Source organism: Polypterus senegalus, chromosome 6 (genome assembly GCF_016835505.1).
Source record: "Polypterus senegalus isolate Bchr_013 chromosome 6, ASM1683550v1, whole genome shotgun sequence".
NCBI lineage: Eukaryota > Metazoa > Chordata > Cladistia > Polypteriformes > Polypteridae > Polypterus > Polypterus senegalus.
The window spans coordinates 92,338,261-92,356,226 of NC_053159.1; the positions used below are offsets into that span (position 1 = coordinate 92,338,261).

General features: G+C 35.8%; 1 protein-coding gene across 1 annotated transcript in view; it reads left to right on the plus strand.

The window, feature by feature from the left end:
* The window catches only part of LOC120531259 (contactin-associated protein-like 5), a 558,381-nt gene that overhangs the window by 464,171 nt on the left and 76,244 nt on the right, over positions 1-17,966 (plus strand). Inside the window, exon 17 of the mRNA XM_039756505.1 lies at positions 7,707-7,925. Coding sequence (XP_039612439.1) covers positions 7,707-7,925 — 219 coding nt within the window. The remainder of the gene's footprint in view (positions 1-7,706; positions 7,926-17,966) is intronic.

Below are 17,966 nucleotides of genomic sequence, written 5' to 3' on the forward strand. Positions count from 1 at the left end.
AATAATGAGCAATTAGCCTAAAGAACACCCTACACTTTACAAACAATAAATGCTATACTAAAGGAATTAGGGCAGGTTTCTCAATTGCCTTTCACCAGTGAGAAGGGACTTAACCTGGTGAAAAGAGTGTGTGAGACTCTCCGTTGCTTTCTTGAAATGGGTGACACTAGCAAACATGTGTAGCAATCAGCGTGAGCTGTCACAGGCTGAGGAGATGTTGAAAAGCTTTTGAATGGTTGAATTCATCCATCCATTATCCAACCCGCTATATCCTAACTACAGGCTCACGGGGGTCTGCTGGAGCCAATCCCAGCCAACACAGGGCGCAAGGCAGGAAACAAACCCCGGGCAGGGCATCAGCCCACCACAGGGCACACACACCCACAACATGCTTCTTATTGTGTTGGCAAACAGAAAACTGCTATTTTAATCCTCGCCGGTAGATTAGGACACGATAATATTCCTCAACAGAGACAGAAACACACTACAGAAGCATATGAAAGGCAAAGGAGTAATAAAATATATTTTCAAAGTAGTAAAAAAGAAATAGTAAACTGATTTTTTTTTAAAAATAATACTTTTATATTCTATCCTTCTGCCAAAAGGTAAACCAGAGGGCAGTGAGTCCTGTCCTGTTCTTTTCTCAATATTATGAGAGATACACTAGGAATTAATACTTTCTCAATATGTTACTCACTCACCAGCCTTTGCAATGCCCTGCCAGCTGAGGCACCATAGAGTAAGATCATATTTTACAGATAAACTGTTCTTTGTGTGTTTAGGTTGCAGCTACATTTATCTTAAACTGTGGCCCTTTCTATATCGTGACAAATGCTGTGTGAGGGATGCAGGAAAAATGGGGAGATCGAAAATGAAAAAGAGAATTTTGGGGCGGTAAGGCAAATGTGCAGATGCAGTAATAAACTGCTGAGGGTACCTTCTGCTTGCATCTGTCCCTCTAACCTGTATCAAGCAAATTCAGCTTTTTATAGTACTTTATAACATGACCCTCCGTCAAAAAAGGTTTTCATGCACAGCAGAAAATGTTAAATAAACATTTTAATTGCAAATATCTTTTAACTCAACAGTTACTTTAACACTAGAAATTGTACTATGGGTTTTTAAGTATCGTATGATTGGTCTGATTGACGACACACAAACTGGCATTGAATCGCTCACTGACTAAACATGATTCTATGCATTTAAAACAGGACTTCCTTCATGCTCACCGACGGTTTCTGCCTTGTGCCAAATGTTTCTTGAGTTAGACATCAGTTTCCCCATGACCCCGTTCTGGGGTTTAGAAAATGAATGCCTTGATTTACTTCCCTTAATTTGAAAATATACAACATTCTTAGAGAAAATGTAACGGCACTGCCATAGTTGGTCCATTTTTTTCTCTAATACAAATTAAGTATTCTGCCACAATGACTAATCTGCAATTTTTACCCACTATTGCCATCAACAATTCAATTACATAAAATGTTTTTTTTTGATGCTGTTAAGATTTGCGTTTAGTGACTGCATTTTCATTTTCTTGTGTATTTCATGTGCATTTAGTATACTACAATATACTTTAAATGTCATTGTTTTTGCACCTTCCCTTTTAAATGGTTTTTGGTCTATATTTAAACTTACAGCCCTGCCTGTCTGGTAATTTTTGACCTTTTTAATTTTCTCCAGGTCTCATCATTCTTTGCTTCCCAATATTATTAATATAAATTTATTCTTTAGTGATTGACAGTCATTCTTCCATTATTATGGATTTTTCTTCTAATGCATTTGCTGATGAGTGTTGTAGAGTCACTTAAAATATTTTGGGTAGCGCTTAGCATGCAATAATGTGACAGCCATGCTTTGTACCCTCAGAAGCCCCATCCTCAGAAAAATTTTGGCCTTAGACATTATCATTCTTGGTCTGTTCCATTCTAATTATAGGCAACTTTGCTTCTGAGCACAGCTTCTGGTATACAGTGTTTTGGCTATGAAAACTGGCTTTGTTAGTGACTTTGAACTTAATATTCTTACTCAGAACTTGACAACTGATCTATTGGCCTTTAATGTTACAATTTTAGACTCATTATTTTATTATGTTCCTAAAATCTCATTGACTTTGTTAACAAATCCGGTTATGTCTGGACGTCAACAGAAATCTCCAGGCTGTCACAATAGCACTTTGATGTTGCATACATGGGAAATCACAAATAGCTTGGGTGACTGCAAGTGTTCCCAATGTTGTGCATGACTTGTTCTGATTTTGTGTTCTGGAAAAACAGCATGATATTTTGTCAGGTGCCCCTGGATATGTACCTTTTTAACAGTAATATCTGACCAATCAACCCTATCCAATTTCACAGGAGTTTTGGTTTTCCAATTTCCAACATCCCAGGTGAACAAAGTGCTTCATTAATGACATTAGTTCATCCTGTACTCTTTTATGTCCTTATCAGCCTACACCATAGATCTTGCATCATCTCACCAAAAATATTATGGGAAACTAACATTTTGACAGCTGTTCTTGTTATCAGTTATTTCAGAACCAGTATGAAATGTAACCCAGTGTCCATGCCTAACTAGCTTTTATATTATTCAGTCAAATCGGGCATTAACAGGTATTCTTTCAGAAGCAAGAGAATCTCCAGCATGTAGTCTACTCATTGTAGAACTGTGACTCTAAGGTTTACAGTATCTCAAATGGACAGTAAGGCTTTTTGTACCTACCTCGTAGGCATTCAGTGCAAGATGATGAATGTCTACTTCGTAGTAGTGAATGACGGCAATTGTAATGTTCTACTTCCATGGTCCACTACTATGGCTTAGACTAACATGTGCAATAATAAGAAAGGAGATAATAGTAGTAAAGTTTACACACACAGGTCCTAGTTGTTATTTTCACCAGCTTGCCACTGAACATAAAAGCAAATGATGCTGATCACTTCATGCAACGCATACTACTAGATGGTATATTTTAAAGTTTCTTCTCATACAGGTTTAATCTGTGTTACATTTTGAATTATTAAACCCACAGATAAGATTGTGGTAGATAGGGAGCACTCTCGCTCCCTTGAACCCCTGTCCACGACTCCAAACACCAGGTAAAAGTCCTCAGATTGACTTTATTAAACTTCCACAGTGCACAAAGCACCCTCTCCTCCACAATACTCATAAACAAATCACTAAATACAATAATAAACAATCCTCCAGCTCCCAGACGCGTTGCCACCCTTCCAAACCAGCTCAACTCGCCGTCTGGGAGCTCCCACAGTCCTTTTATATCTCCTGACCCGGAAGTGTTCCTAATCCCCAGTCCATGTGACTCTCAATCACTTCCGGGTCAGGTACAAGTTCTTTTCTTCACCCCATCCACGTGTGCTTCCGGGGCGTAGGGAAAATATCCATTATTCCTCCCTGCAGTGTCCCCTAGTGGCCCCCATGGCATCCAGCAGGGCTGTGAATAAAAACTACATTGTCCATGATGCCCTGCTGGTCTTCTGGGGACCTCCATACTGCAAGGAGGGCTCCACCTGGCGGCTTGGGGGTATTGGCCGGGATAAACAACTGGCCATCCTCCACAAGATACAAAGATGGAAAAATCTCTTCTGGTTTAATAATTGGTGCACTCAATAATTGATTTTCTGTATCCACATAACCTCCTATTATAATGTTTAGCCTCACACTTTCGAAGCTAGACACCACAACAGACAACACAATTAGAAAAAGGATCATGTATATCTATCGTAATATACTTAAACTGTTTTTATCTTTTTTTTTTTTACACACATTTGTCCTTCATTTTCCATTGCATTTTTCCAAAAGCAAGATTACTGAACATGTTCTGTATAAAAAGAGCCTTGCTTAAATAACTTGTATACCACATTAAATTAAAGTTGCAAGTTTAACAGCCAAGACCCTTGAGGATATGCAGGAGGCATTTATTCTTGAGATATTATGCAGCCCTGAAAGAAAATAGAACTAGTTTTTTTAAGTGAAAAATATTCAGCCACAAGCAGATGCATTATTTATTTACATAAAACTTAGCATTTAAAATAATGGTCCAATATTCAATGCTTTCTGAAAGTAAATGTTAGTTACAGTGAAGAGTATTAAGCAATATTTTAAAAAATGAAAAATAACAATAATGGTTTCTACCATTTTTCATTGGTCTAAGATTATTAATTTGTTAATTGATTTGGATGATGAAAAATCAAAAACAAAATTTTTAACCCTGTCCATGATTATCTAAATTTAAGCTTTCCTTGCTGCAATACACCCAAGTAGTTTTGTTAAATATAAATCTTTGTATCTATGTGTGTGTGTGTATATATATACACACATATACATATAAACATATAAAAACTGCTCAAAAAAAATTAAAGAAACACTTTAAAAACACATCAGATGTCAGTGGGAAAAAAAATCCTGCTTGATATCTATACTGATATGGTCTGGGTAATGTGTTATTAATAAAAAAAGGATGCCTCATCGTTTGATGGGAATGAAAATTATCAACCTACAGAGAGCTAAATTTAAAGACACCCTGAAAATCAAAGTAAAAAAATGATGCGGCAGGCTAGTCCATTTTGTCTGAAATTTCATTGCAGCAATTTAAAATCGTACTCAGTAGTTTGTATGGCCCCCATGTGCTTGTATGCATGCCTGACAACGTCTGGGGAACCTGCTGCTAATGAGATGATGGATGTTGTCCTGGGGATCTCCTCCCAGATTTGGACAAGGGCATCACTAATCTCCTGGACAATCTGAGGTGCAACCTTGTGGCGTCGGGTGGACTGAAACATAATGTCCCAGAGGTGTTTTATTGGATTTAGGTCAGGCAAGCGTGGAAGCCAATCGACGGTATCAATTCCTTCATTCTCAAGGAACTGCCTGCATACTCTTGCCACATGATGCTGGGCATTGTCCTGCACCAGGAGGAACCCAGGACCCATTGAACTAGTATAGGGTCTGACAATGGGTCCAAGGATTTCATCCTGATACCTAATGGCAGTCAAGGTGCCATTGTCTAGCCTGTAGAGGCCTGTGTGTCCCTCCAAGGATATGCCTCCCCAGACCATCACTGACTCACCACCAAACCGGTCATGCTGAATGATGTTACAGGAAGTATAACATTCTCAACGGCTTCTCCTGACCCTTTCACGTCTGTCACATGCGCTTAGGGTGATCCTGCTCTCATCTGTGAAAAGCACAGAGCGCCAGTGGTGGATCTGCCAATTCTGGTGTTCTATGGCAAACAGCAATCAAGTTCCGTGGTTTGGGCAGTGAGCACAGGGCCCACAAGAGAAAGTCAGACCCTCAGGCCACCCTCATGAAGTCTGTTTCTGATTGTTTGGTTAAAGACATTCACACCAGTGGGCTGCTGAAGGTCATTTTGTAGGGCTCTGGCAATGCTCATCCTGTTCCGCCTTGCCCAAAGGAACAGATACTGGTTCTGCTGATGGGTTAAGGACCTTCTACGGCCCTGTCCAGCTGTCCTAGAGTAACTGCCTGTCTCTTGAAATATTTCCATGCCCTTGAGTGTGCTAGGATACACAGCAAACCTTCTGGCAATGGCACATATTGATCAGTAAATCTGTAAGTTTGAGCAGTAAACAGGATGGACAGGATTAGAGATGAGTACATTAGAGGGTCAGCTCAGGTTTGATGGTTGAGAGACAAAGTCAGAGAGGCAAGATTGCGCTGGTTTGGACATGTGCAGAGAAGAGATGCTGAGTATATTGGGAGAAAGATGTTAAGGATAGAGCTGCCAGGTAAGAGGAAAAGTGGAAGGCTTAAGAGGAGGTTTATGGATGTGGTGAGAGAGGACATGCAGTTGGTGGGTGTAACAGAGCAAGATGCAGAGAACAGAAAGATATGGAAGAAGATGATCCGTTGTGGCAACCCCTAATGGGAGCAGCCAAAAAAAAGAAGAAAGAAAGAATCTTTTATGGGTTCTTTTTAATTAAATTATGTTATCCATATCTTCAGTTATTTACAGAAGTTGCAAAGGAAAAAAAGTTAAAGGTTATTTCCATGCTGAAAAGGATAAATGGTTAAAGACAGATGTATAGCCTTCATCATCATCATTATTATCATTAGCTGCTTATTTTAGCATTCTATTAACTATTTGGATTTTGAATTTAATTGAGGATTTTTTTTTTTATTCATTTTTACCGTATTAAAATTTAAGTAGGTTCTTGTTTTCTTTCTTTGTATTTCTTGGATAATGATTTTGATTTAAGTATTTTTTAAGAAAGATATAGAAAAAGATGATTCGCTGTGGCAACCCCTAACGGGAGTAGCCGAAAGAAGAAGAAGAAGATATATATATATACTTTTTTTAATCCTTAATCGGGGAAATCCTCATACTTAGATTCATTTCTTGGGTTTCCTGGGATTGGTGGTGGTCTGTGATTTAGTGGCTATTAGATGAATGGGCCAATTTTTATATTACAAGAAATCAGTTTAATTAATATTTACTTACAGTTTCCTAAACTTATAATGCCTTAGAGTAGTAACATATAACTTTACTTGACCTTTAATTTTTAATGAATTGTATTAAATCTTGGATAATAAGTGTGAACAGACAAAGCCCACTGGTATCATTTGTTTTTATGACTTATACATCTGAGTTTAATGTAATAATTGCCTTATGCTCACAGTATTATCTAATAGACAACACAGTGATTCAAATACTGTCTCCTATGCTCTTCTGTAGTGTTCATTTTCGTTCTGTTATAAATCAAACATATGTTTTCTAATTCATTGTCCATTTTTAAATGGCACAGTGTTAGGTAGTGTGTAAGAGTGTGCCTAAGTGTACCCTGTATTGCAATGGAGAAAAACCCAAGAGTAGTTTATGCCTTGCAGTAGCTAGCTGTTGTTAGATTAGGTTGAGGTTCTCATAATAATGACCTGAAAAAGAAAGTTATAAAAAATGTATTCAGTAATCAATGTCAGTTTATATTTGTATAGCACTTTTCAATGTCTACAGGCTCAGAATGACAAGGAATAGCTAAAATGTACAACATCTGCAAACATAAACACACATATTTATTATTAATAATGGATTTAATATTTTGAAAGAACAGTAGATATTTCAAGAATAATAAATTTAAATACAAGTAACTGTAATAGTTTTATTGTCCATTTCTTAGACAAAACCAGTCAATTCCAGAACACTGCCTGATAAAAGATTCACAGACCGAAGCATAGCAATTGAAAATTAATTTAGTGGAAGAAACAGGTAAAAAAATAGGATTGTTCCTTTAAAGGAATATTATTACTTTTCAGGGCAAGCACTAAATCAAAATCCTTTAACATATAATATTTTTGCATTCTGGGAGTTCATGGGAGTGATAAAGGGACATCATGCTGACATCCATCTGTCTATTTTCTGAGCCTCCCATCCAATTTCAGGGTAGCAGTGATCTGGATGATATTGCACCATCAATGAATACCTGGCAAGGAAAAACCTACAAGTCATGTTCATATAAATAGAGCAGACATTTTATTATTAATAAAGAATCTAGAAAGAAATCTAAATTAAAGTGTACTGGGTGTTCATTATGAAGATCTTGAACACATGGTATATTGCAGTAAAACAGACTCTAAAATTGGTATTAATTGTCTTTGATTTCAATGGTTGTGCTTTTTAAAACTATTAAGATTCATGTTTTGTTGCTTTCTTCTCAATCATTCTTTAATTTCAGCATCCCAAGAAGTGATGTTCTCTTTTGATGTGGGAAATGGACCTGTCAATCTGTCAGTGAAGTCTCCAGTCCCTTTCAATGACAAGCAGTGGCACTTTGTGAAAGTCGAGCGCAATGTTAAACAGGCTTCTTTGCAAGTTGACAAGCTGCCTATAGTTTTCCAGGATGCCTCAGGAGAGGGACACATCCGCCTACAGCTCAACAGCCAACTGTTTGTAGGTAGGGGCTTATGACGGGGGTTTATATTAACCACTCTAAGAATGTATTATTAATACAGCAATTACTACATAATCTCTTTAGTTACTCTATGGTACTTATATCCTGAGCAGAATCCCTTACCATGAATGTAATGGCAAATGAAAGTATACCAACCTTTAATGAGCTAGAAAAAGAAATTTACATGAGGGTGAATTATTTCTATGAAAGGGATAATAATCCATCCTGTTTTTAAAATATCAATTCCTGAAACAGTACAAACATAACAATTAAATAAAAGGTGTTATAATAATAAAAGTTCCAGTATGTAGCTGCCAAGCAGTGAATCAGAGTGAAAGACATTACTCGGCTGGCACAATTTTTTTTTATTTTTTGGGGAAGCATAAAATATTCCTGTGTGTGACTGGGTAGATTAAGTGAAAGGGAGACAAAAAGGTATAAACTAAAGTATTGTAAAAGAGACAAAAATGAAGCTCAAAGTAAAGTGCTAAAAGATGTCAATGTACAGTGTTCCTAATCACACAAGGTACAACAAAACCTAAAAGGTTGCATCAATCAAATATAATCATGGCTTTTCCAAATGAATCAGAAGAGCCATTAATGAATGTTACTATGCATCCAGGTTAGCTGTGAAATCATACAAACTCAAGTAGCCACCCCCACTGTATCTTTAAGCCATGCTCAATTGAAATAAAAATCACAATTTTGCAGCCAGCTTGGATTCACCTCCCAAGTGGATTTAAATGAACTGCAAGGAAGTATAGGTTGCTCCCACCTTTACAGTGATAGGCAGGTAGCTCTACCTATTGGGTAGCTACCTACAAAACTTAAGGAACATAATACAAGCATAATGAATAAAGGAAATAATAAACAAAAATAACATTAACCAAAGATTCAACAATCAACAAAAAATACGTAAAACAGGAACCCTGACTTAAATGCAACATAAACTGCCAAGAGGTTGCTTCCAGACACCCAAACCCTCTACATAATGTTGAAAAATGACACCATCCTCCATGGGAACCAGGAAAAGAGACTTGAGCCTGGCACAGCAGACTAGCTTGGTGAATCACCTAATGTCAGACAACCACAAGACAGATAAGAAAGGCATGGGGTCTTAGTAGGACAGATGAGGAAGGTAGACCACCTACAGGCAGTTTCTGCAGGACAGACAAGATAGGCAGACCACCTCCTGGTTGTTTCTGCAAGACAGATGAGACCACCACTTGGTAATCCACCTGGACAGCAGAGAACTGTCCACCTTTAGTCAGGGACAACTGTGCAAAAGTGACATCTGGGCACCTTCCGGCAGAAATAACAGGATTAAAGCATATAAACTAAGAGGTGAGGTTTTATTCTTTATACTCACTTCGAGTGTCTCTGAAGTTCTTGGACATAAATTGAAGGCACACCCTCCTGGGGTCACATGCAAAAACCCAGATATACCCCTTCCTGGGGTCATAGACAGCAATGAGTTCATTGTTGTCCAGCATTTGCAAAACATTCTGCCTTTCCCAGGATGTGCATGATGATCTCTGCCTGGGCACTATCTTCTAATATCTCCTAGTAAGTTAGGACAGCTCTCAAGTTCTCCTAAATCCTGGTGAAGTTAGGACTAGTTTCCTAAATTCGGAACAAAAATAAAATGCTTTTACTTCTATTTCTAAGAGTAAGACAAACCAGTCGTAGGACTATTTTCCTACTCTGAGATGCTTGATAAATATGGACACAAATCCTTGAAATGCATTACATAAATGATCCAAAAGCACCTTCAGTCATTTTTATTTAAATAACATTGCACTTCTTCTTTGTGAAAGTAACTGCCATGGCCAGACTGCCAGGAATGTATCAGTGATTTGTTTATGTCCTTTGTTTTTGTTTCTCTGCACTGTTTCATTTTTTATATTTTTAATCTTAATTTTGGTTGTTACATTGTATTTGGCTTTTATTGGGTGCTACCATATTGTATGCCTAGACTTTATGGACACCACTGTTTGGTGTTGTTGCTAGGCATGTGATGCATGTACCATGTGACCTGTAAGGACATGGCCACCATGATATAAAAATGGCTGCTCACATTAAGCAAGGGTCTAAACTTTAAGACCACTTTTCCTGATGATTTGTGACTATAAAAATAAAATGTTTTCATTAATTTTTTTGTTTTTGCTTTCAAATTCTAGTTAGTCTTTTGGTTTTAACAAATAATCTTATGTCTTTACATGTAACACCTGCTCGTTTGCATCTTCCATTAAGAAAAATGTTTACTCATTTACTCAAAAAAGCGTTACATATGCATTTCTTGAAGCATAAGGCAACTTTATGTTATTTGAAACCATTTCTCAGGATGACTTCAAAAATTAATACATATTTTAATAAGAAATATCAGTTCATCTGGCATGTAATTAGCTGGTGCTACTATAGTACACAATTCTGTTATTTTTCACATACTTTTTTTTTATTTACTGTGTACAGTATAGCAACGAAATAATGGATGAAGTTAAGCATGATAAGATATGCTAATGTCTTCACTATGTTAATTCACATCACAGGAAAAAAAAACTATGATTGCAAACCTGCTCCCCCTAGAAATATTTACTAATGATGATATGTTACATACTTGATTTTTCCTTTGTATTTTTGCTTAATTTGAAAAAACAAAACTGCATATTTTAAGTAGTTCAAAATCAAAAATAATGGCAATATTACCATTACAATGCAGCAGAATGTGAAATTAAATACAGAATTGTTATTTTAATAGACAAGACTTTCTGTCTTTAGTTATGTTTGCAGTCCTAAAAACAGGATTTGTTAATTAAGAAAAATGCTTAAGGATTTTTTTTCTATTCCGTTATACAAGGAGAATAATAAAGGCATTTGTTCTTCATCTAAGGCAATATTTAATATCTATTTTTAAAATTTTATCATACTTCTTTGATGAATTAATTATATATAATTCCCACTGTAATCTTAGAAATTAATTAAAAGTATTATTTTCTGTTTAAACCAAATGCTTCTTTAGAGCATCCCATTTACTGCAAGCAGCTAATGCATAAAATAGATTAAACTGATGCAGCAGATAACACTTTGTGTGAGTGATGTGAATGCCATACTTGCCTTTTTGGGAGTCCTGTTCTAATCATCTTTTGATGGCTGTTATTTTTCCATTATCTTTAAAGTTCCCTATTCAAAGGCAAGGCAAATTCAAAAGGGCATTTAAGGATAGTATTGTATAACCCTCTGTACTAAAGTGCATGTGAGAAACCTTCTGATTTCCTCTGTAAAGGTACTGTAGGGCGGATCTAAGAATGGCTTTCAAAAGTGTAATTAAGCAGTCAGGGACAACACTATGAAAAGCTAACAGGAAAATTATTTTTTATTAGGAAAAGAAATAAAATCAAAATAAAGACATGAAAACTCCACAAATAATTAAGCCAAACATTAGCATTATCAGAAAATTGCCTTTTTATAGAGGCATCAATGTCATTGAAGAAGAAGAGCACAAGAAGAGTTGTAATGGGCTGGTAAAGACACACCCGATAGTAAATATGGAGGGTTAAAACAGTCCAGACAAATATTGCAGAACAGTATCTTATGTGTATTATTTTTGTTGGTTAAGAGAAATTTACCAGAAATCCTATTTGCAATTATAAGTCTTTGTTTTTGTAATCAGTTGTGTAATTTAATCCTCTATGCACTCATCATACACAGATGAACATACATAACATGGACAGCTTTTGAGTATTATCTTGTTTTTACCCATTTTACTCTGTTCAAGAAAAACAGATTTTTAAAACTACTGTTACTCACTTTACATTTATTGTCCACAAGTAGAAATTTGCTGTGATCTATTCAGCAACATACAAGAAATGCAATAAAATACAAATTAAATTTAAAAAATAAATTCTAGAATTGAATTTAGTATACATGTGAAAGTTTTAGTACCATCAGCAGAAAACTATTTCTACTTCTATGTGTTTAGATTTTGGTAGCTAGTGTCAAAAATTTGGAAGAAAATTATTTAATCAGTTTGTCTAATTCCTTACATTCTTTTTCATTTTACTTTTTTTCCTCTTTTGTCATATAATTCTTGAAGCCCTGGTTGTGATTGCTGCCAAGAGAGTAGCTGGGTTATTTTCAGAAGTTTATTTTTGTTAGTCACAGACAGTCCCCCATGCCAGAAATGAAGAGGTCAGTAGGCTCACAATATAACATGTACAGTAGATCCGTATGATTCTAGTTGAGAAAATTCTGGTTGTAGATGTATTGAGTGCTATTGTTAAAGTTCAAGCTGTGATATAACATGGTTCCAAAATACTTAAAGCTACTAACTCTCTCAACATTTTCTCCTTTGAGGACCAGTGGTTTTACTGTTTCAGCATTCTTCTTAAAATCAATTACTGTGTTTCTCTCAAAATAAGATCAGGTTTATACTTCACGGGATGTGACGCATGTGCCCGAAACATCCATTAAATTCTGAGGACACCTTGCCACAATATCTCTGAAAAGGATGTTTAATGATTACATCCATCATTTCGGGTATGCTCCCATTCCAGGAAGCATCAGCGCAAGATAGAAACAAAATCCCTGGATGGGGCATCAGCTCATCGCAAGGTGAACACAAGCACACACATACACTGGCGTCATTGTAGCTTTACCAAATCCCCAAACCTTTGTGTCTTTGGATGAAAAACTAAGAACACTGTGGAAACCCAACAGGAAACATGCTAACTCCAGGCAGGGATCACAAGGGACATGACTCCCTGCGAGACAGCAGTACAACTGCTCTGTCACCATGCCACCCTATATGTGTAACTATTAATAGTATTCATTATTTAAACAAAGTTAAAGATTTACCTGTAAAATGTAACATAAATATTTTAATGCATTTCGTCATGAAAGTGATATCAAGTATAAATCTAAGAATTCTAAATGTGCAGAGAGCTGGAATATTATAAATTTAATGTGTTCTGTGTGGCGATGCTGCTTGCCGCTGCTGTCAGGTCAGGAGGAAGCCCCAGAAGCCCGTAGCGATTAACAGCTGGGTTTTTTTTAAGGTGACATTTACAACAGTCTGCTTTAATGATGAAGTAAACTACGAGGTTAAAGTGGACATTTCGAGTTTAAAGCCGAAATTTTTACTGTAATAACAAAATAGACATTTTCATTATGTCCTTATTTTTTTTCTCTGTGGCTCAAGTACGCCGCTGTACATTCTGATGGTATTGTGAAGGTTCAAAAAATAAAGATGGCACAGAAGATGGTATGTGAGACTTTTAAAATATATTGTGCCATTACTTTGGGGAATATGCAACGCTTGAATATCAAAGCACCACGAATGCATTTGTATATCGGCATTTTGCTTCACCACATCGAACTATTCATCAAACATCAAAGCAGGCACATCGATCCTGGAGGATCCTAAAAGCAGCTGGAGTAATAAGAAATTCAGGCTGGAATTCAGGGTTTGAATGTGGACAGTTATGACGATATTCCAGAAGAAGATGACATGACTGTATTTGGATAAATGTATATTGTTGTACATGAATAAATGTAAGATATCCCCTGAAAATAAGCCCTATTGCATCTTTTGGAGCAAAAATTAATATAAGACCCGGTCTTATTTTCGGGGAAACACAGTAGCAGATCTTTTGCCTTCTTCATATTTAATTGGAGGTTCTGATCCTGGCACTAGCTCTGCATCCTCTTGGCCACTTTCTCAAAATGTGCCATTGTAAAATATCAAAATAGACAAAAGAAATTTTTGAGGATCCACCCCATATAATCACAAAGTTTTGACTTAAAAACTGAATGAAAAGAGTAATCATCAAAGACTGAGTTCAAACATGACTGACTGAGAAAGGGAATGTGTTTGTTTTATAGGTAGAGAGGTGAGGAATAGGGGTGTCCAGAGGATTATAATAGGAAGTGAGGTCAGGATCTGAACTGGATGTATGGTCTGATTGGGTGTTGGCTTTAAGTAGGCCTTCCTTTGATTGATCTGTAGAAGAGGGAGAACAGATGTTAGAACACTTTGTCAAACCCTGCTCTGGCATATTAGTTTAGTTAAGTTCAATGCACTCGTGTGTGACACCATATTGTTAGAGGTGTCAATCAATGCTGTGTCATCCACAAACTTAACAACTGAAAAATTGCTGTCAGATTCTCTGCAGCTGTTAGTATAGATAGAAACTTTCCTTTAAATATTTCATCTTTAAGTTATTATTGTAAGCAATATAACTTTCCTATTGCATGTAAACCAAGTCCTGGTAATGTGCCTCTGATAAAGAAATCAGTTAGTAGCAAATTGATTTTTGGTAAATCAAAGTCAGCAGTGCAATTTGCTGGCTTAATAAGAATTACAGTATATAGGCCTTGTAAGCAAAAACAGAGTAATTAGTGTGGAATTGTTCAGCAACATTTTATTTTGGGTACAAAAGATGGCTATATGTTAATTACATCATTGTGATGTTAATTAAGCTGTTTTGAAAAGGTAACCTACTTTATTAAACAAATGCAGGTGAGAAAGAAAAATGAAAACTGATGCTGATGTTTTTTGAAGAAAGCATTAGTATATTTGCAGTCTGACACAAATCCAAGGCCATTTTATTAGCCCTTTATTGCTTTGGTACTTTAGTCTAAACATATTCATATCTTCAAAGGCACTAGCATATACCCTCAAAATGATTTAGTGCAAATACTGCACTTTCAAAAGCATCCTTTGCTTCACTGTAGGAACATGGGTGTCAAGTCATTGATATCCCTTAATATTAGCATACTAATACAATCAAAATGATCCTGGCTTTTGCAAAATAGCCTTTCTGTCTCTGTCTAATAGTAACTAGCTATTCAAGTCTGGTGATGTTTCTTCTGGTAATTGCTGTGATCAAAAACTCTTTTCTACAGGGATTCTTTCCTATATTCGTTTTTACAAGCTACTATTTATCATGTCTGTTTTATTCAAGATAAGGAAGATTCCAACAGTTTATTTTTTTTTTGTGGATATTGAAATCACAAAGTCTGTCCTTGTTATCACATCAAATGTTCAACATTGTAACTTGGATTTATTAGAGGATTGATATTGTATATCTTCACTAAAATATAGCTCATCTACCATATCAAATTAAAAGATAATGTGTATGAAATGTTTCATTGTTTCAGCAGTAATTTTTGCACCAACAGGAGAAAAAAAATAATAACACCACATAATGTTACTGACACTGACAAGTCTGAAGATTGAGCTTAATTACAAATAACCACATGATTGAAACATGTCATCCACTTATCACTCCATGCTCTAATGTGATTACCTAACTAACATTAACTAGCTAAACATCCATGAAAATACACCGAAGAACTGGGTGGGAGGAGAACTGGGGGGTTTTGGGGGCAAAACAAATTTAAGCAAAGAATAAATGGCCAGAAGTACCAAAAACCTCATAAAAGACAAATCTGTTAACATGTAAATATAGCAGGTGACATACCAAAATGACAAAATGAAACTTAAAAAAGAGTTTAAAAAAAGAGCAGAAGTTAAAAAAAGAAATTAAGAATTGACATTCTTGCCATTGAGCATGCATGCACTTATAAGGGGAAAAATGGCTGTGAAGCACACTGACTTGGTTCTTGTGCATGTTACATATGTGACAATATACGCATGACATCATTACATAGTGGCCATTTTGAATCTTTAATACAATGCAAGGACAAATAATACCTAAATGGAAAGCAAATAAATGATAAAAAGTAAACTATTCAAACTACAGTGAATTGGCACTGACATATACCTAAAAGACTGTACATTATACATGCAGGACTAAGTGATGTTTCTACAGTGGCAGATTTAGACATTCCCTTGAAATTAAGTATTAATATGTTACTGTTTAGTTATTTATTTACAAACATATGATGGACCTGTTTTGAGACATCTCCTGTCTGAAAGAAGCTGTTAATATTTAGTTGCAGAATCCTTCTCAGATTTTGCTTAAACAAGGAGTTATAATTTGGATTTAAAAGCTATCCATTATGTACTGTATATGTAGTAGTAGTAGTGGTAGTATTGTCGCATGTACAGAGAACACTGAATATTTATGTATATATGTGTATATACAATATAGATAAGTGTGTGTATTTTTATAGATATTGCTTGTGTTAGAAGACACATAGTCTTTGAAAATAAGAATTGACTGGAAGATGAAAGCATGAGAAAACACAAAGTCAGAAAAGTATACAGAGGTCCTAACCCTGAAGACTAATGAAAGCACAACCAAAACCACAGAGTAAAGCCAAAGTAGAGTCAAAGATTAATTTTGGAGTTCAAAAACCTTCTGCTAGGGCCTACTTGTAAAAAAGCCAACCAACACTATGAGTCTTGAGAGTTTTTTCAAGCAGTATCCACTAAGGCAGGGGTCCTCAATCACGGTCCTGGAGAGCCGCAGTGGCTGCAGGTTTTTGCTCCAACCCAGTTGCTTAATAAAAAGCACTTATTGCTAAAGTAACACTTCTGCTTCACTTTAGTGATTTTGAGCTCTTATTGATTAATTTTGTCTTTAAACAGCTATTTTAATTGCTCCTTATTATCAATAACATGCAAATGACAAGAGAGAGCAGCATTTCTCCATTTAGCTTATTTACATTTACACCTGTGTGTATTTATCTGCACTATTGGGTTTAATTAAATACTTGGAAGAAAAATGAAGAGAAAAAAGTGAAGGACTGAGAATTACTCGTCCATTTTAGCCTTCAAATCATTTGCATGATAGAAAGGGAAAGAAAATCTAGGATATGAGAATGACCTGACATAGCAAAGTTAATTTAATTTCATAGCTTGTTGGCAAGAATTGCTTTCTAATTAAGCAACCAGGTCAGAACAAAAACCTGCAGCCACTGCGGCTCTCCAGGACTGGGATTGAGGACCCCTGCACTAAGGGATAACGTGATTTAATTCAGAACAATAAATAAAATTAAAAAAAGACATTGTTAAATTTTAACGTTACAAAAATAAGTTACAGTAAAAAAAACATAAATAATGCAATTTCTGACTCAAAAGACTAATTATAGAATAAAAATATTCATATAAAATGCTTCACAACCTACAGCATGGCATTTCTCTATTTATGTTTTCACTTTATAATTGTAATTATAGTCCATCTCTGCAGCACTGCAAGCAAGGTGGGAAACACCAAAGGAGAAAGTGTCATTCCATCACTGAAGAAACTTGAATTATATATTCGTGCATTTGGTCATTTAACTGTATTTTTTAATCCAAATATGAATTACAAATTACAAATGAAAAGTTCAGTTGTGTACGTATCCCTGCTATAAGATATCTGCGAATACAAGTGACGCATGAAGGGTCACACAGTTAGTTACAGGTGGAGCTAAAATCAGCAGCTTTATACAGTAAAGCACCTTAGTCTTTTGTTCAAAAAATAAATGCACATTTTGTTAACTACGTTTTTAATCATTTACATCTAGCCTGAAGAAGAGGCTTGAGTTGCCTCAAAAGCTGGCATATTGTATTCTTTCCAGTTAGCCAATAAAAGGTGTAATTTTGCTTGACTTCTCACTACATCCATAATGGCTAACATGGTAAAACATCCTAGTACTATTACTACTATAGCATTAATGCTTCTTTTTAACTAATGCTCGAGTTTGAAAGTTAAAGTAGAGATCCAAGATTTTTCATGGTGACTATTTACATACATTTTTTAGGTGATAATATATTGTATAATAATAATAGTCTGTCTCTGTCCCTACAGAAAAGCTTATAAAGGGCGAAAATGCAAACATAACCTAACAGTTCAGGATTCATATTAAGTCTTGTGAAGCACTATCACTAATATTCTTGGACTGACCCTGTGTAATTTTTTTTTTTTTGGTTGCTTGAAAGTTTTTCCATCAAAGTAATAACAATTAATAAGAAGAAGAATTATTTACATTTAGGTTATATTGCACTTTTTTCATTACTCAAAGCTCTTTGCGCTCCATGCAGGGAGGACCTAGGTTGCGAACCCATGGTCTCCTCACTGCGAGGCAGCAACGCTA